The sequence below is a fragment of the Elgaria multicarinata genome, chromosome 2, assembly GCF_023053635.1.
Source record: "Elgaria multicarinata webbii isolate HBS135686 ecotype San Diego chromosome 2, rElgMul1.1.pri, whole genome shotgun sequence".
Classification (NCBI taxonomy): Eukaryota; Metazoa; Chordata; class Lepidosauria; order Squamata; family Anguidae; genus Elgaria; species Elgaria multicarinata.
Window position 1 is genome coordinate 39,087,395 of NC_086172.1, and position 19,991 is coordinate 39,107,385.

The 19,991-nt window shown below is 43.4% G+C and overlaps 1 protein-coding gene across 3 annotated transcripts; it reads left to right on the forward strand.

Annotated features, from left to right (window-relative positions):
• Window positions 1-1,566: 1,566 nt before the first annotated feature.
• Window positions 1,567-19,536, forward strand: PRKRA (protein activator of interferon induced protein kinase EIF2AK2). 3 transcript variants are annotated; one of them, XM_063116353.1, is made up of 8 exons: window positions 1,567-1,693; window positions 3,585-3,754; window positions 5,357-5,438; window positions 6,754-6,832; window positions 10,911-11,028; window positions 13,501-13,598; window positions 15,792-15,966; window positions 17,869-19,536. In XM_063116353.1, exons 1-8 carry the CDS (start codon window positions 1,575-1,577, stop codon window positions 18,024-18,026), a joined length of 999 nt encoding a protein of 332 aa, XP_062972423.1. In that variant the 5' UTR covers window positions 1,567-1,574; the 3' UTR covers window positions 18,027-19,536. The 3 variants fall into 3 exon arrangements, with proteins under 3 accessions (XP_062972423.1, XP_062972424.1, XP_062972426.1); XM_063116354.1 differs by having other exon boundaries at window positions 10,914-11,028; XM_063116356.1 differs by lacking the exon at window positions 5,357-5,438 and having other exon boundaries at window positions 6,768-6,832.
• Window positions 19,537-19,991: the final 455 nt, after the last annotated feature.

Sequence of the window (19,991 nt, forward strand, 5' to 3'; positions counted from 1 at the left end):
TGTTACATGTTTTTGAAAAGCTTTATCTTAAAAAATGAAATATGACTTCGGAATGGACTGACAACATTGTAAAAAAGGGAAGAATTTGTCTTATGTCAGACGCACGGGTCATCATTTTGATCTACATTTGGATCAGTACTTTAATTTCGCATAGTTTGTTCATAATTGTACTGAAGAGACAGTTCTGTTCTTTGTGTCTTTAAATCTTTATATTTTATATTTATACAAAACACTGAAGGTTTGAAGGTGCTTGAAGGTGTTTACAGACGATGGCTTGGATCCAGAATTGTTATTCTACCAGCAAAATACTGTTCTGGAATCTGTTTAGATGTGGAGTGATATATGTGTTGTAAATGCATGCATGAATACCACTGGCGGAATGGGATTTTTGTGCTGTCCTCCTCTCTGCAGTCCCCCGCCCACATGCCTCCAAATCTTAGGAACAAAGTTGGAGGGTATACAAGGAAGAGAGAATATGGAAGGCTCATTCCGCTAGTGATGTCCTTCCACTGGCAGCAGTGGTGCAGCTAGGACTGGACCTTGGGGCCAAAGACAAGGGCCTCACAGCCCAGGGACCCTGCCAGAGCAACAGGTGATGAGGACAGTGCAAACAGGCCTGGCTCAGCATCTAGATCAGCATGGGCATGCTGAGGCCCAGCAGGGGCGGCCAGCTGGGTATGCAGATGGTTACATGCTAATTTTTTATTTTATTTAAAATATATATATTATGCTTTCCCACAACAAAATAGTGTTTATCAAACCCTAGGAATTTTAGTGTGTATGTGGTGGGGTGTTTCCAGACTTTTCTTCCACTGATACTCCTCCCATGTTTTCCCAGTGCTTCTTCCGTGAGAAAGCTACTAATTGGTAGCGCTAGGAGCCCTGTGTCTAGAAACACCCAGTCGTCTGGACCCGTATAAAATTCCGTGTTTCAGACAGGACGACTGAATAATAAAAGCTTTGGCTGAAAGCACCGTTGTCCCCAAGTACGATTGCAGTCTTTGTGAAATAATTGAAACCAAAAGGTGTGTGTGTGTGTGTGTGTGTATAAAGGACACTCGAGGATAGTGGTGGAATGTGTTTATTAAAGCCTTCCCTAACCTGGTGCTCTCCAGATGTGTTGGACTAAAGGAGCTGCAGTCCAACACATCTGCAAGGCACCAGGTCGGGGAAGACGAGTTTCATGACAGCGCTCCTATTCACAGGGCAGCGCCTGGCTTTGCTGGAGGACCAGCTTCCTGCTACTTCCCTCAGTGGGCCTAATCCTGCCCCGTTTCAGAGGACAAGCGAGAGAGCTGAGAGGGCAGCAGCTGCTCCTTTCAGCCTTTGCCCTCTCAGGGCTCGCTCGCTCGCTCTCTGGGCGGCTGGCATTGGGCCCATCGCGTCATGCCCGGAGGGAGAAGGCGAGCGAGCGGAGCGGTCCCCGGGCCCGTTGGGCTGGGCTCCCCGTGCGGAGGCAGGTGGTGCGCGACTTGGGTCGGTGAGTGGCTCCGCCCCGAGCTGGCCCCCGGAACCACACGTGACACGCGAGAGGAGGCCGTGCTAGAAGGATGCTGCTTCCCGGGCAGGAAGAGATGGAGGCGGCGGCCGGGAACAGCCCGCCTCAGCCTCTCCCCTGCGAGGCTGTGACCCAAGAGGGATTCCCGGCCACGGAGCAGCGAAACTCCCCAGTGGCGAAACCAAAAACCGTCAGGTGACGCGCGAGGGGGGAGGGCTGGAGAGGGGGGCGCGCGGAAAGAGGGCGGGCGAGTGGAGCCTTGTGGGTAATAAACGATCCGCGCACGCCGCGTTCGGAGCCGCGCGGCAGCCACCGCCGCTCGCAAGCTGCGGGGCGGAGGAAGGGCTGCGGGTCAGATGGCGATAGTCGCCTCTCAGGCGCCTGTCGCCGTGACAGGGTGCTGCAGCCCCGTAGTAGCCCAGGGAGTGAGTCCTCTTGAACTCAGTAGGGTTTACTTTCGAGTAGACAGGTGTGCGGTGTGTGCTACACTTCATAATCCTGGTCCAGATGCCTGGGTGTTCTGTGCCACCCATAAATAAAAGAAAAATCTCGCCCCAGTTCCCTGTTGCTGCGTTTGGGAATAAGTCCCTTTGAACTCAGTGGGATTTACTTCCCAGTAAACACGCATAGGATTGCACTGTATATTTATACCCAGAGAGGTCTCCGTGGGCTGTTGCAGCCTTAAAGGCAAACAAATTTATCCTTATGTCCACTTCACCCAATGCATGAAGTGTTAACATCCGATTTTAAGTAATCTGAACCAACTACTTCCTACCTTCTTCCATATTTGAGTCCATTGAGAGTTTCGGTCCATTTAAGAATTTGTACATCTGAGTGTTAAATTTATATTCTCTTTGCTTCTACAGTACACTCAGCACTGGGCCTGACATTCTGTCTTATCGAACTAGTTCTTCCAGTTTTATTTTTTTCCCGTAAGCAAATTTTCCTCTCCGGTGTCTGAAGCTTTCTTTTTTTGGACTTACAATCCTCAGCTATGTGCCTCAGCTATGTGCTTTGAAGAATGTTCTTTTTCTGGCGCTCTTTCTGTGTTTTGTGTTAACAGTACAGTACAACTACATAGTAGTATTACTTTTCATATACACAGTTCTGCCCTGATCTTTGCACTACCTGAGAATTCGTAATGACTTCTCTTTATAGGCCAGTTAGCCCTGGGGGAGCGGGGGTGGGGTGAGGTGAGGAAGCAGGCAAGTCATTGGAGATCTGTGATCATATCTCTTGCCTAGTTAATTTTTCTGAAAGCCACAATGGGAGAGAGAATATTAGGGTTGGGTTCATTCTTTCTCTTCGGCTGTTTTCCCAATCAAAGTAAGTCACCCACCCACCGCTCAGGTTTCAGGGAGAGGGAACCTGTAGGTTTTCCCTATGGAGGAAATAGCAATTTCTCAAGGGGGGATTTTCACCAGGAAAATGATCTGGGGGAAAGTGTTAAATTTCCCACTGCCACAGTTTTACCCAGATTCTCTCCCCTTCCCCCAGGCTTTTTACAAAAATGTAAAGACGGGAATCTAATGACAGAGCTTCAACATCTTGTGTAATTCTGGCCCTTGGCCCACTAAATTTTGCTATAGCTGAGAATGAGCAAGAGAAGTGTGCAATGGTTGGGGCTTTGTGTTTTAGGCCTGCAATTTTTTAAAAAATGAAATTAAGGTGTCATTCAAGGCAAGTGGGTAGGCCACTCCTAAAATCTGGTGACTTCTAGTTCTCTTTGTAACCTGCTATGCAAACATTACTCTATTGTCAGATTAGTTTAATGATGGCTTTACAGCTAAGCACCACAGCGGAAGCAAAACGTGCTTTCTCTTTTCATGCTTCTGGTGTTCTATCCAAAGCATGAACTTCACATCTCTGCTGCTTATATTATCAGTATAATTCTTCCATGGCTATTCATTCTTATGAGCTGAAGTACAACCGCAGAAGTATCTTTAACTTTATCTGGATTCCACTCACTGAGTTTCATGACTGAAAAATACAGCATGATACCTTCAAAAGCAAAAAATGGAACCTTCACTTATTAATTCTAACTTACTCAAATATTCATTAAATTATTGTATATCTTTATGAACAGCTTGGAGGAAATTATTGCAGCCAAACCAGGGAAAACACCAATCCAGCTATTACATGAATATGGTACAAAGGCTAACCTCAATCCTGTGTATGAATTTGAAAAATCTGAGGGTCAAGTACACATGCCAGTCTTCACCTATAAAGTCACCATAGGTGACATAACTGCAACAGGTTTGTAACAACTGGGGATTCTAATATGATTTATACCTTTGATTTCTTAACTGCATGTAATGTATGTTTAATATTTGAAATAATGAGTTTGTTTATTTGTTTAGCTTATCACTCATTTTTATAGTAATTTGGGTTGAATGAGTTTGTGTTGGGCACCAAAATGTTAGCTTAGAGGGCAGAATTGGGTCACTGCCAGTGGGGAGAACCCCTCCCCTCCCCAGTAGTATGCAGGAAAATACACCCCATCAAGTTGGAATGAAGGAAAGCAAGTGGGCTTAAATGTGAGTGCTTGTGGGGAATTGTGATGGTCCCTTATAATCTGTCAGGGGGACAATGGAATTTAAAGGATCTTGTTAGTGGTGGTGGTGAATTGGGCTTGGAGGAAGTGTGCTAGAGTGGAAGAGGGAATTGGTCTCGAAGTGTTTGTGTCCTCCAAGGCCAGTTCTCCAACAAGCTTCTTTAATCTGCAAGGAGAGCAATCTCTTTGCCATTTAAAGGCTCTTAGGGAGGATTTGACTTGGAGGAAGAGCACATTTTTAGCCCAGTTCTTTCCCCTTCCTTTAATGAGAGCTCATCTACTCCCTTGCTAGAGAGACCTTCTCCCAAGCAGCAGCTATGGAATAGATGAGCATACTTCCTCATGTATCTAAGTCCTTCTGTTCTCTTCTCTCCTAATCTCAGAATCCAAATGTTTGGCTGCATTCGGACAACACAATAGTCAACGGTGGGTTAATAGTCAACTTCACAGTTGATTATCTAGGGGGTACTCCCCACCCGACATGATTATAATCAACTGTGGTGTGGGTTAAGGGCAGCATCGAGTTGACTATTAGTCAATGGTGTATTTGATTGACACATTCCCTGCTCCCTCTCCACCCCTTCAGTCCTTCCACTGGTATCCCATCAGCCATTGTGAGTTCTGCCGGCTGGACTAGAACGGCAGCTGCCGCTTTGATCAATCTTGCCAGGGGACTCTGTAGTCGCTGAAAATAACCAACTGTGTGCAACGAAATAGTCAACAGTGCCCGAAGCACGACATGATAACCAACGTTGGTTCAAATAATCAACTCTGCACAGTGTTGGCTATTTGCGTTGGTTATTTGGGCTGAATAGCAAGCCATGGTGTGAAAAAGTCCTGATGACACAATCTGATCTTTGATTATTTAGCTTGCCGTTGACTATTTAATCCACCGTTGGTAATCGTGTCATCCGAACCTAGTTTTTGCCTCCCTCCTCCTTTTTAGCCTCCCCATGAGCCTAACTCCATAGTCCAAAGCTCCCTCTCCGAGATCCTAACATAACCATTCTTGCTTTTTTTCTCCAGCCTAATCCCAAAGTCCAAATACTCTTACCTACATCCCCCCTTTTTCCCTCTGTCCTAAAACTGGGACTTATCCTTTTCCTCCTTCATTCTGATCTTCCGCCCCCTATCCTAACCTTAGAATCCAAATTTCTTTTTCCCAGTTCTAGCCTTCGAGCCCATTCATCCCTCTCACACAACCTAATACCAAAGTGCAGTCTCCCCTGATCCAATCCCCCTGTAACTCTTATTCAGCCATTAAAAATCCATACACATTTTTTCCCCCTTTTTTATCAATTTAGGAGAGGGTCCCAGCAAGAAAGTTGCAAAACATAGAGCTGCAGAAGCTGCACTGAACATTTTGAAAGGCAATTCTAATATCTGGTGAGTTTGGTTTTGATCACGGTCACACAACAGCCCTGTGCAGGCATTCAGTCTGCTCATGGGAGGACTAAAAGAGAAAGAGACGTGGGTGGGTGTACAAGCCCTGCCCCAGTGTCCTCATCCCCCCCCTGCCTAAGTCCCCTTTTTGAAGAATCCAAATTGTGCAGGGTGCTCAAGCAAACATGAGCAGGGGCGCCCTTCAGACCTTCCCCTTCAATGCAGGAAGGTCCAGGACTAGGACATGGGAAGGGCGGGGCTTGCATGCATGCCCACGCCCCCTTCCCACTTTTAGCCTTCACATGAGTGGCTAAAAGTCTGTACAGGACTAGAGTTATTGCTGAACAGGAACTACCAGGACTTTCGTACCATGTGGCAATTTCTTTGACTTTTCACGAAACTCTATGCGAGTTTTGACTGGGTGGAAATTTTATTATGCATTGAAATACCTATGAGTATGGAAGTTTCTCTGTTTGTTTAACTACCTGTGTTTCTATCCCAGTAGCATTATCACAAATAAATTAGGCGTAGGGTGCAATCCTATGAGTATTTAGACAGGAGAAACTCCTACAACTCCCAGTATTCTGCAGTTGTAGGATTTTTTTTCTGTCTAATCATGCATAGGATTGTGCCCTTAGAATCTAAAGTTAACCCTTAGACCCTGCCAACAAATTATGTTAGTTTCATTTTATTTAGTGAGGATGCATGTAACTATTTTCAGTATAAACATAGCCACCTTGTACTACATTTCATTAGTATTCTTGAGAAAGAATATTTTTGTCGTTTTCTGTCTTGATCGATGGCAAATAACAGTAATTTACAATTTTCAAATAACTATGGTTACAATAGATGCCACTCCTTCCATGCTGCTTTTGAAAATCTTGAGAAACTCCTTGAGTTTCAAAAGTAATCTCCGAGGCACCACAGGAAACTACCAATGTAGGGAGAAAGAGGAGAAACCCTCTGGATATACATTTGTAGTCACACTGAATTGGAAAAGCATGTAAGAAAGCCATCCTATGCATGTTTAGACAGAAAAATGTCCTACAACTCCCAGCATCCCCCAGCCAGCCATAGTCATGCTGACTGGGGAATGTTGGGAGTTGTAACACTTTTTTCGGTCTAAATGTGCATAGGATTGCACCCTAAGCTATCTCCACTTTAGAGGTCTTTTAGACTGAGGTAGTTTCTACATCTGTGGGGTAATCTTATGTTTGAATTTAGTAGGCATTTGAGATTGGATCCTTATTTATTAGTGGAATGATGCCTGAAATTATTTCTAGAACTGCCAATTTTAAGTTTACTGTGTTCATTTTAGTATTTCTATGCCAGACCACTTAATTCCTGAACCTTTCAATCAAGCTCAGAATCAGGCCAACCCTATAGGATCATTGCAGGTAAGTTAAAATGGCATTTCAATTTTCTTGTTGTTGTTGTTGCTTTTAGGGGTTAAAGTTGTTTTATACTGAATTACATATTTATACTAAATTACATAGATCCATGTGTACAAAAATTCTTTTTCCTTCTTATTTTCTGACAACAGAAAGCAGCAATACAGGCAGCCGAGAACAGGTAGCATTAATGAGAAAGAAGAAGACAGTTCATGTCACCACTCAGGAAAGAATGTAGAGTAAGCAACATAAAGCCAAGTATAGTGATTACAAATTGTGTGGTGAAGAGAAAGGAGAGAAAACCATTTGATACATGGGTCAGGATTTCTCATTCACATGGTTGTGTGTGCTGGTCAACAGCAACCCTTACTCAGTGATAGATAATATGAAAAGCTTTTCTTCGGCCATGGAGCCTTGAGCATTGAGAGCAAACCTTGTTCTCACATCACTGCAATGGAATGTTTTCATTGGGGTCCTATTCTGGCTTTGTGAGGTGCTCTGTTCTTAGAAGCCCCCTCAGGTTTATCCTCGACAGTGATCCACAGAGCTGTGTGGGAAGCTATTGCACCAGTTGCTAGGGAACATGGGCAGGAGGGTGCTGTTGCACCATGTCCTGCTTGTTCATTCCTGGCCAATGGCTGGTTGGCCACTGTGTGAACAGAGTGCTGGACTAGATGGACCTTTGGCCTGATCCAGCAGGGCTCTTCTTATGGAAGGGGTGTTTGGTCCCCTCCCCTTGCAGTTGCAGCCAAGGCCATCTGCTCATAAGGGCAAGAGCGGGCGAATGCCCCCCCCCCCCCCCGGTTCCAGTGATGACGTCAGTCTGAGAGCAGCACACTGGCTGCTCGTGCTGTGCCTGCCCCATCTATCTCTACTTTCAGTTTCCAGCCACACAGGCAAGGCTCAGGACAGGACAGGACAGGTCAGTCAGTTAAACATGGGAACATGGGATGCCAATGTGTTTAACTGGTACTCTAGCAGGCAACAGCACAACCAGGCTCCTCCACACCAAAGTAGCTCCATTCTGAGGAGGGGTGGGGTGAGCCTAAGGCTGTTTCTACACCTGCCTTTTTTCCAGGGATCGTCCCGGGATCATCCCTGTGCATGCAAATGACACACAGGGGATCCCAGGAGCAGGCAGGGACGATCCCTCCATTTTCCTGGGATAACCCTTAGGTGTAGAAAGGGCCATAGTCTCCAGATTTCTTTCTTTCTTTCTTTCTTTCTTTCTTTCTTTCTTTCTTTCTTTCTTTCGCAAGTCTCTAGCCTTCGTAGAAACTAAGATATGAGGCAAAATGTTAAGCTGATATTCTGGCTATTCATTTTGTGAGAAACTAGCTGTCTTCCACCTTTTAGTGTTTTTAGCTGATGCATGAATTCAGAGGAATGGTTATTATATGCACTATCTGGGTATATTAACCCTTTTGTTAGGAAGTAATTGCAGCCTCATTTAAAAAAATTAGAAATCCAGGAGTATCCTGTAGCTGGGTTTGGACAGTAGTGTGTCTAGCAAAAACAAAAGGTAACAGCAAAGACAGGAGTCCGTCATCTTTCTAACTTAAGCTTTTGTTAATATTTTTTTCTGAGATTACAAACATTTAAAGAATTACCTTGACAACTTGGGCAGATAGAAGTTCATCATTATTACATCCGTGTTGCAGGAGGCAGGGCTTTGATTGAGAAAGCATGGATTACACAAGTCCTGCAAAATAGCCCAGTATTGTTCTTATTTTGCAGAAGAGGTGTGTGAGAGTAGTGTATGACAATTCTGCAGTGTAGTCCAATGTTGTTGGCGATTTAGGGAAATGCAGATGGGGCTGTAAAATTGACTGAAGCAGCAGTGCAATTTATTGAGGGTCGGAATGGATTGTTGTGATACGTATATATAGCTTTTACACACAGCACAGTTAAAGTACGGAATTTGCTACCACAACACAATGATGGCCACCAGTTTGGGTCGCTATAAAAGAGGGTTAGGCAAATTCCTATAGGATAGTCCTGATGGCTATATGCTGCTTCCAGTATGTACACTAGTTCCTGGAAAACATGGGTGGAAGGGTGCAATTGCACTCGTGTCTTGCTTGTGGCTTTCCTGTGGGCAGCTAGTTGGCTACTCTTTGAACAGAATGCTGGACTAGGTGGACCCTTGGTCTGATCCAGCAGGGCTCTTCTTCTGTTCCTAAGAGAGCCTGCCATTTTTAGCTCTTGCAGGAGGCTCAAGTGGAACCTCCCCTCATCTCTCTCTTTAGTGTTGGCCTTGGAGCAGAGACAGTATGACTCACAGCTCCGCAGTGTTTTCTCACAGACTGTAGAGCTAAAGAAACCTCTTGTAAAGGTACCTGACTCTATTGTGTGCTGCCTGTAGAGCAGAGCCTAGCAGTGGGCTGCAATTTGACCAGATCACCCCACCCCATTCCATCATGGTTTCTCCCCCCAACCCTGCTGCAGGGCATATCGTGCAAACCTGGCACCTTACAACCTCTACTGCACATTGTGCATTGTAGGGTGGGTACGAAGCCACTCCCGACACACCGTGTGTCAGGTTCACATGACACACCAAAATCTGCTGCAGTGCAGGTAACCACGATGGCTCCTCTCCCCCCCCTCCCACCCCCCGGTGATTGCCTGAACCCAGTCTGCGGCCCTCTCTACACCTAAAGATTATCCCAGGAAAATGGAAGGATCGTCCCTGCCTGTTCCTGGGATCCCCTGTGTGTCATTTGGATGCACAGGGACGATCCTGGGGGGAAAAGGCAGGTGTAGAAACGGCCTGTGTCTGCTCCATTTAAAACGCATTTGAGTTGCTTTGCTTTGGGGAGTCCAAGCAATTACAGGTTCCTTCCTTCATGTACTCCAGCCTTTCTCCAGGGGACCTAGTGGGCCTGTTCAGACAACACGGTAAGCCATGGTTAGGCCGCTAATCCCTTTGCAGCAAATGGTTAATGAATAGTTCACACAACATGCTAAGGTTAGGAATGGTTAAGAATGGTTCACATAACACGCTAAGCCATAATGTTTAACTCAAAATGCTTAACCACCGTAGCTTAGTGTGTCGACTGAACAGGGTCAAAATCAAACATTGGGAAATCCTGTTAAAAGGAATATCATTATTCACATCTACTTTCCTATGTGTAAGAATCAGAAATGGAAGCCCACCTTTCTGTGAAAGGATGCCCCCCTACCCCAACAGACAGAGACTTGATGGAAAAATAGTCTTGCAAGATAAGCTTATTTTAAAATGGCTGGTTATACTTCACAAAATAACTACTTAAGAGTAAATCCCCCAAAACCATAGAGGCATTTGTTTGTTTGCTTGTTTGAAGTATAGGGTTGGATCTAGCATTTCCTTCTATCAGCGGTAGCAGGTCCTGAGCAGAGTTTCACCCAAAAGTCTGGCAGAAAGAAGGCAGGGGAGGTAGTTCCCTCCTCCCGTTGGGACCCTGGCATTTCCCCCAGTCTGTTCTGGATGGTCTCACAACCCTCCAGAGTTGATTCTCAGGGCTGCACGGGGAGGAAGGAATTAATAAAAACTGACTTTTGCTCCATTCTGCCAGCAAGATATCTCCACTTGATCAGAAGCCTTACGTAGACAGGAGGAGCTTTTCCTTCTGCGGGAGGCATATTTTGGTTTCAACCCAAAAAAGAATAAAGTTCTTGATTATTCTATTTCATGATTATAAAAACTGCTAGTTATTTCTGATAGATGGCACTGAATAAAAATACTGCCTATACCATATTTGGCATCCTTAAAATACTGCACGTGTGTCATTTTGCAAAGCCAGTAAAAACAACAACCAAGATTGCTTCTAAAAAAGTGTGCCGTAAAATCGAAGCCAGTAGTTCTGAAACTCACAGCATTTTTGATTTCTTTTATCCCGCTTCCAAGTATAAATATTTCTCCATCCGTTTTTCTTTGCAAGTTACCATGGCATTTTTAAAGTAATTATGATTAACAAATATGTTCTAAAGAGTCTTCCTGCAATAATCAACACCACACATTGGTGGTGTTGGTGGCTACTAAAGGGATATGTGACTGTTTTGTTGCAGTTTGACCAACCATCTACTCGTCTTCTTTTCTCTCTAGGAGCTGGCTATTCAGAAGGGTTGGAGACTTCCAGAGTATTCACTGGCACAGGAGACAGGGCCGCCTCATAAGAGAGAGTTTACCATGACATGCAGAATAGAAACATTTGTGGAAACAGGTGGGTATTTCTTTTTTTATTTCCTTTTTCCCCCAGTATAAAATATAGCATAGCCTGAATTTAGCCAGAGGGTTAATAATCCATAGCAGTTTATTGATATTTGTATTTTGATGCACCTTTATTTTATATTTATTTTATTTATTACACTTATATACCGCCCCCATAGCCAGGGCTCTCTGGGAGGTTTACAGAAATTCTAAAATTAAGATAAAAATGAGTATACAAAATTTAAAATTCTAAAACACAGAACATACACACATAAAGCATTAAAAACCGTTAAAAAACTAAACATGTGGGTAATTAAGATGTGCCGCTATATGCCTGGGCAAAGAGGAAAGTCTTAACCTGGCGCCGGAAAGATTGTGTTTTATGTAAAAAAAATTGTAAGCTGCCTTGATGGTTCTTTAACTTAAGAGTCAATTTAGTAAATAAATAATTGTATAAAGCCATATACACATACATATGCAATATTTGTACCTACTAGTGTTATTTTGTTTTAGCAAATTTGTAAACTAGGATGTGTAATAAGAACATTTAGAGTAGAATACTTCTCTGGGCAAATGCACAGCCGATCCCCATAGGGCTCAAGAGAGCATGCACACAAAGACCCCGTTCAGACAACACCCTAAACCATGCTGCTTAACCACAAAATGGTTAACGGAATGCTTAACCGTGGTTTACGGTGTCGTCTGACACATTTTCTCTAACCATCTGCCCCGTTAACCACATTGTGGTTAGTCTCACTAAGGAAAACTTAACCACAAAAGGGTTAAAAGTGTTGTCTGCAAGCATTACGCATGTGGTTAGCGTTAACCACAGCTGAACATGGTTAAGCTAACCACAAAGCCCAGAATGTCATCTGAACCAGGCCAACTAGTGCAACAGACCATTATGGGGAAGCGGCAGTCTTTGCATGCTTACCTTATTCCAATTTGACCTCCCTTGCTGTTTGGTCAAGTTACGCAAGCTTAAGAGAGAGAAAGCTGCTGTTTGATTCCCAGCTCCCATCGGGCCAAGCCAGTAGCGAGGGTGATGGGGGTTGCAGGCCAAGAACATCAGGACAGCCACGCCTTCCTCATCCCTGCTGTATAGCCTTCCATCAGTAGTGCAGCAGGTTCTTCTGCCCCTTTCCCCCAACTGAGATTCTGCCTTAGAGCACTTCGTGGGAAACACCTGCTAAGCCAAGATCTTGACCTCTAGTCAGCCTGGTTCAAATTAGGTCCTGCTTTCAGATCTGCCTTGAGCATCCATCTCTCCCCTTTATGCTCGTCCATATCTCTGCCTCCTTATTCTTCTTCATGTGTTATGGGACAAACTCTGTCCTGGCAATGGCTAGAGTGAACCACACAGATTAATAGTTAGATATCTTTGTTTATTGCGGAAGTTAATCAGAACAAAACATTGTTATGTGATGTGCTCTCATTAGACCTGGGTACAAACTTGCACACATTCCAATGAGACTTACACCCACTTATAAGGAATCTTTTGACATTGGCAATAGAGCGTCTGTGGCTAAGCAAGGTGATTCTTACTCAAGAAACTTACAGCACTGAAGGGGATAACGCCACAATGGCACATTTATTGAGGTTGAAACAAATACAAAAGCACAAGCTAGTTTTGGGGAAATTAGCTGAGCAAGTAGAGGCTTAGAAGCAGTTTCAAGACTGAAAAATAGACTTTTTGAGACTTAAGAGCATACACACAGAGACAGCAGGGGAAAGAGGAGAGGGAATCTTTAAAAGCAGTATACTTTTCCTTGGGCTGCAGCCCTTTCCTGTAGATCAGAACTGTGGAGCATTGCAACTCTTGGTCTTAGGTGAAGAGGAAAAGAATACAGCCAGGCAAAGCACTCACTCATGGCAGCTTGCTCTCGCAACCTGGCATCTGTAGTATGCTCTGTGATTTTGGTTCAAAAGGGAGAGAGCGAGCTAGCCTCCTTCTTCCCTCTAACTTGAGGGTTTTTGTATGATCTTATTTTTAAAGATCTGCTTGCTATGGGAACAAAAGAGGGTGATTTGGGATGATGGCTGTACTTGATGCAGCTTGGAGTTCAGCAACAGGGCTGCATTAGCATGAGTATGACCAGGTATAACTCTTGCTATCCAGCATTCATATTCTGCTTAGTTTTACCTCTACTTTTGTCTCTGGGGAATGCATTTGGAGAAGTCTATCAGGAAATGGTTACTTGGAATGCATTTGAAGAAGTCTATCAGGAATTGGTTACAGGTCTTTTGTGAATGCTCTCAGTCTGTAGGTGGGGTTTTGGGTTGTTTCAAAATGGAATCAGTACTGCTCACACAAGGAGAGTTTCAAATTGGTGACTGGAGTAGAAGATGTGGAGACTGAGCGTATGAGGCTTAGTTGCCTTGTAGGATTGTATCCCAATATGAATGTTTTGCTTTTGTATGAATGCAATCCCAATTTAAGTTTTCTGTTTATTTCAGTAATTCTTGCTCTTGTTTCATTATGCAGGGATGGGAACTTCTAAAAGATTAGCCAAGCGAAATGCTGCTGAGAAATTACTTGATAAATTCCACAATTTTTCTGGAGATTGTATTTCTATTTCTTTAGTAAGTAATTAATTACATTTCTTGGAAACTGCTTAGTTATTCATCAAACATAACAAAACTATTTTTATTCATTTTCATTTATACCTCCCTTACAGTGAACATACATAGAGAAGGTTGATCTTGTGTCCTCACTGGCTCAACATTTACACGTCACCTCCCATTTTCCTTCATGTAGTCAACAAGTTCTCCCATCCCCAGGCCTGGCTTTTCACATAGGATGCAGTCTTATGTGCAATTATTTGGAAATATGTTTCATTGAATATCATGTTACTTAGTTTTGAGTAATCAAGCACTGAATTGGGCTACACCTGTGCTTTTGACATCTAACATATGTTCCAATACATTGATGCCATACTTCTCCAGTTGCCTAACAACCACTTTCTCCTCTAAAAGCTAGAAGAAGACGGATTTCCTCACCAAAGAATTGTGATAAGGTTTATAGAAAGAAATTCCAGCCATCCACTCTCTTATCAGTGCAGAAATCTGCTTTCCAGTTAGGGTGGCCAGATGCAAAATAGGACCGGCCTCCTGCGACTTGGATAGTTGTGTAGAAGAAGGAATTTCAGTGGATTTTGTTTGCATGGCAAGCAAGAAGGTGCATTAGCCCTGCTATTATTATTTTTTGCATTTGGCTACTCTATTTACAGTGGTGGTGGAGGAAGTTTGGTGTCAGTCATTTTCACAAAAACCAAGATGCAGGTTGTCTACTAATAAAATGCCTCACAGCCATCACTTTGTGCTGCTTTACTATTACTTCTCTGAAGGGTATAAGAGGTTTTTGGGTGATAACTGACACTTCAAAATCCTGGAGTTAAGGGAGCACCAAACTGTCCTAGTAGCAGTGGGGGATTGTTTGCTTTCTGGAAATGGGACTTTGAGTGCTTCCCCAAGAGTAGCCCTGTGCTCACACAGTACTTGTAGACCTTTACTAGGCTAGCAGCTACACATTATACAGGACACAGGCCATGGGAAAAGCCCTTCCCCATCTGCATTCGTTCAAGCGCAAATCATTTAACACGCCGGCCATTGATGAACCAGGCAGGTGCTCTGCAGGGAAGCTTAGAGGCCAGCACATGTGGAAAGCGCACTTAAAGAGGATTAGAAACATGTGGAATGCCTATACAAGTAATTGTTTTACCTGTGGCCTGTGTGCTTTATAAACCAGGCTTTAGATTTGCTCTACATTTTCTTGCAGACATGTTCCTGGAAATGCCTCTTTGGAGCATCTGTCCACTTCCTCAATAGAGTCCATCAATCTACTGGAATACCTTTGTTGCTGCTACATCCCGCGCTCACCCTAAAAGAGCCTCTTTCCTTGCCCCATTCCACTATTATCTGGAAGTGATAACATAGAGCATTATTACTTTCAAATTGTCTCTGGGCTTCCCATTTCTCCCTGCTTCCCCAGGCAACAGCAAAGGGAGAGAGAGGGAGTTCCACTGATTACTGGTGTGCCAGATAGCAACCTTCTGCAGGCTGGGAGATTCAGGACAGATAAAAAGAAGGACTTCTTCACACAGCACATAGTTAAACTATGGAATCCACTACCACAAGATGTAGTGGTGGTCACCAATTTGGATGGCTTTAAAAGGGGGTTGGATACATTCCTGGAGGAGGAGGAGGCCATCAATGGCTACTAGCCTAATGGCTATGTGCTACCTCCAGTATCAGAGGCGATAACCCTGTATACACCAGTTTCTGGGGAACATGGGTGGGAGGGTGCTGTTGCACTCATGTCCTGCTTGTGGGTCCCTGGTCGACAGCTGGTTGGCCACTGTGCGAACAGAGTGCTGGATGTGATGGACCCTTGGTCTGATCCAGCAGGGCTCTTCTTTTGTTCTTAGGCTGAATTTGGCCAGATCGTAGCCACTTCTTAACATTGAATAAAGCAGGAGAAGAGGAAGGTTCATTCTAAAGATTTTGAGAATATTCATTTTTGAGTAAAGAAAAAAACTTATTGGCTGAATGCCAACTAGCTGATACACAATTATAAGAGAGAAATATAAGCAAGGGAGGGTCATTAAACTGGATGGAGCCTGGTGTGACATGATAGCTTGGTATCTTCCTAATAGATTATCAAGGTGTGGGGAAGGGAACAGGAGTAGAGGAGACTGTTGACACTGCCTCAGAGGTGTTGGATAACTTCCTAATTACAAAAAAAGATGAAATCTAAAGCCTCTTAATTTGTTTCAGGGAAATGAACAGAGTCATAATTTGAGGTGTACATGGGATACCTTAAGGAACTCTAATGGAGAAAAAATTGCTTTGCTGAAGAGAAGTCCCCTCAGTATTCCCAATACAGATTATGTCCAGCTTCTTGGAGAAATTGCAGAAGAGCAAGGTTTTAATACAACATATTTGAATATAGGTAAGAACTGTTGCGGTGCGTGAGATACTTCCTCTTCCTCGGTATGTTTTTCCCCAACGCTGGCTGAAGAGAACCAGTGGTTTCAGATTAAGTGTGCCAAAAAAGTGGGAATTATGGAATTATCCTTCTCTTCGATCTTTAGCATGAATTTAGTGTTAAGAGCAATGAGAGAACCAGCTTTCTGAACATTAAATTGGTTAAAAGATGCAATAGGTATAGAAAAGAGAATGATACTGCAGGATTACAGCATGCTTGGTTTTCAGGGATATTATGCTCAACCTGCTGTTTTTATATAGTGCTTTGACAAAATAGTTACTGAACAAGAATTTAAAGACACTCCCCCCCCCCCCAATAAATAAATGTCATAGAACTGTTCTAATCCCTATATTCACTTGTATGCAGAATTATAAAATCTATATAAATCCTGGGTTGGATACAGACTAACTGTGCAATCCTATGCAAGTCTACTCAGAAGCAAGACCCACTAAGTACAATGGGCCTTATGTTCTGGTGTATAGGATTGCCGCCTAAGTTAATTGCACGTAGGTCCCATTGTAACCAAGTCAGTCATGACTTAAGTCCCATAGATTTAAATGCAAATTAAGTATAACTAATTCAGTCTAGTTGCCGACATCTGTTATAATAAAAGAGGATGTGCATCCGTACGTCTGTCACCACCATAGCACCAAGTCTGTGAAACCTAAACACCTGAAACTTATTCATTCATTATTTATTTAAAACATTTGTATTCCGCCCTATATCATTAAGATCTCAGGGCGGCATACAGAAACTTAGTATGCATACTAAGGGGATCCAATGAGTGTACACCTCGGGATTATGATCTTAAAACACATCAATTAATTTTAATTAATTCAAATGCGTCCAGCGTGTCCCATCTGGTTGAAGCTTGCAGTACATCTTCAGCCACTAGAGGCAGACTTCCGTAACCAGCACATACCTTTTCAGTCCATAAAATATGAAGACGGCATATTAACAGGGTGAAGGACACAGTTATATGCCTGCCTCTCCTGCCTGCTGTGGGGCAGCCCACCCCCTGAGTTATATGGAGTGGATAAGCCCCTCCCTTAAAGGGTTGGGTGCACCTGGCAGGGGATGTGCCTATGGCTGGCAGTGGGTGCACTTGCTCTCGGAAAGGTTGGGTGTAATATATCCAGCCCTCTGACAGCTGTGAAGGTATGCTTGAAGGCTTCGCTGTATCAAACTAAGGGCTATTTAGTTGGCCGAGGATCAGTTATATGCCGGTTCCCTCTCCCCTGCTGTGGAGCACCCCCGCCCCTGGAATGAAGTGGGAAGACCTCTCTTCAAGAGGCTGCCCCATGGCAGAGGCCACGGCTAGAAGTGCCGACAGGCATGGCTTCACATAGACAGGGCAGGCACAATGTGTCCAACATGACAGCTTTGTGGGTTTACTTGCTGCCTTTTGTTTTATCATCGTAGGAACATAGGAATCAGCCTTATACTGAGGCCTTAGCTAGACCTAAGGTTTATCCCGGGATCATCCCAGGGTCATCCCTGTTCATGTAAATGACACACAGAATATCCCGGGAGCAGGCAGGGACGACCCCGGGACAAACCTTAGGTCTAGCTAAGGCCTGAGTCAGACCATTGGTCCATCTAGCCCAATATTGTCAACACTGACTGGCAGTGGCTCTCTGGGGTTTCGGGCAGGCTTCGTTCTTTGCCCTACCTGAACAAGCCAGGGATTGAACCTGGGACCTTCTGGATGCCAAGCATGTGCTCTATCACACTGAGCTATGGCCCCACCTATGTGAAGCTTGGACTGTTCGCTAGTTCACAATATTTGGAAAAGAATATGCAAAATTACTTTTTTCTAATATATAACAAGATTCCATTGATCAACATCTGTGTTTGTCATTTCAGAGGAACTGAGTGTCAATGGACAATTCCAGTGTCTTGCAGAACTTTCAACCAATCCAATCACAGTTTGCCATGGAACTGGAATCTCCTGGGGCAATGCTCACAACGATGCTGCTCACAATGCACTACAGTATTTAAAGATCATGGCTGGAAGGAAATAAGCTTCAAGCAAAGGGACAGATATAACTTAAAAGGATATATGTATCCAAGCTGAGCAGTTTCCAAAGTATTGGGGCTGTTTTTTAAAGTCACATCACAAAACCCATAGATATAATTATGCATTATAATGAAATAATTTAAATCCATTATTGCAAAGTTTTCATTTCGGGTATATAGACTCAGGAATCCCAGATACCTACATAACTACACACATGGAGTGAGACACAGAATTCAGCTTTCTAGAGTCTGGTGGGTTAGAATCTTCAGGGCCAAAGTAGACATTGCTCTAAACCAGGGTTGGGCAGGTTAGAGTGGGATCTACCAGTAGATAATTTGCAGTACATCAGCAAGGGCTTCTGACTCAATGGTTTTACAATAGCGACAACAAAGAACCCCTTTTCTTCCTAAATTAGGCTGCTGAAATCAAGAAAAGTTGGGGGAAATCAGGAGTGGGTTTGTGTGTAAATTATTTGTGTGCAAGGTCCAATTCCGGTACTGAAAACAAATTGCAAGGCTCAGCTTGTGCTCAAAAGAATTCTATGTCTTCCTCAGCCACTATTTTGCACCCAGCTCCAGTTGGTGGGCCTCAGGGTTCTAGTGAAAAAGTAGGACCCATAAGCCTAAAGTCTACCTTCCCCTACTTTAAACGAACAGCTGTTCCCCCAAAAAGCAGTCATCTATTCAGTTCCTCCCTCCTCCTGATCTTCTAGTATGGCAACACTTACGTCATGACATCACAGTGAGAAAAGAGGAATGTTATGACATCGTGATATGAAATTAATTCTATTAGGTATTACAGAGGGGTGGGGGAGGGACAGCAACCACATATTTAAAACGACGTCTACTTTGGTCCTCAGAAAATATCCCTCCAAACGGACTTCTGATCACTACACACTCCTTTCCCTTGAGAGCATCCATATATGCTGGCTTCCTTTTAACAATGCATGTCTCCTTTTACGTCTTGCATTTCATGACAAAATTACAAAATCTAAGAAGAAGGGAGTTTTGGAATCAGATAAACTACTGTAATGAAATATGTTTGACTGAAAAGGTTTATCTTATGATTATGCTGATTACGATAAATTCTTTTTCCTCCATGGTTGCTGAATTGAGGACAGGATTTTGCACAGAATGATAGTACTGTTGTATTTACTGTATTCAGCTTTAGTATCACCAAGTAGCTTTGAGCCTACATGGCATGCATACTCTAAAGCTTGCAGGCTCCATCATGAAAACCTCTGAATATGGGACCTTGAAACCAAAGTTGCTGGTATCTGAAACTCCCCAAGGAAATTGCTGTTTGGAAAAGCTTTATGTGATGGCCATGGTGTATTATAAATGTTCCGGTATTTGGATTTCTCTCTCAGTGTGTGAACTGTGGCCTTTTTAAACCTATGGTTTGAAGATTGAATTTTTATAGAAGTAATGACTATTAACATCACTGCCCTTTTTTCATAAGGTAGATCTATCAGTTTCATTAGTCATTCTTTAATAAATTGTTTTAAAGAATAACTGCAGTAATAAGTTTTTATTTTAAGATAAATTATATATATTAGAATAGGGGGGGCATTGTGCACTCATCAATTTGTCATAGCAAAATATTAATGCAGATACCTTTTTTGCCCTAGAGGTAATCTATTCAAGGTAAATGCTCAAAAAATGGTCAACATTAGCCACCAGTGCAACATGTGACACAGGAACTCTTGCAAGACAGTGGATCGTCTTTTTTTCCACTTGTGCCATATGTTGCACTGGTCACTAATGTTGACTGTTGTTTGAGCAGTTGCTTACATGGATAAAGCCAGCAGCAGTAATAGCAGCCCCAGTTCTTTATGAGAGGGGAGAACTACATGATTGGACATCAGCATAGAGCATCCAGTTCTCAAGTCACATAATTTGTATTGGGAAGGGAAGCCTGCACCACTCCACTAGGTAAGAATAGTGTTGATTCAGGCAGTATGCAATAA

Coding starts and splice junctions, on each gene's coding strand:
- PRKRA (XM_063116353.1), top strand. CDS start 1,575: ATGGAGGCGGCGGCCGGGAACAGCCCGCCTCAGCCTCTCCCCTGCGAG. Junction 1,694..3,584: donor GCGAAACCAAAAACCGTCAG/GTGACGCGCGAG, acceptor CTTTATGAACAG/CTTGGAGGAAATTATTGCAG. Junction 6,833..10,910: donor ACCCTATAGGATCATTGCAG/GTAAGTTAAAAT, acceptor TTTTCTCTCTAG/GAGCTGGCTATTCAGAAGGG.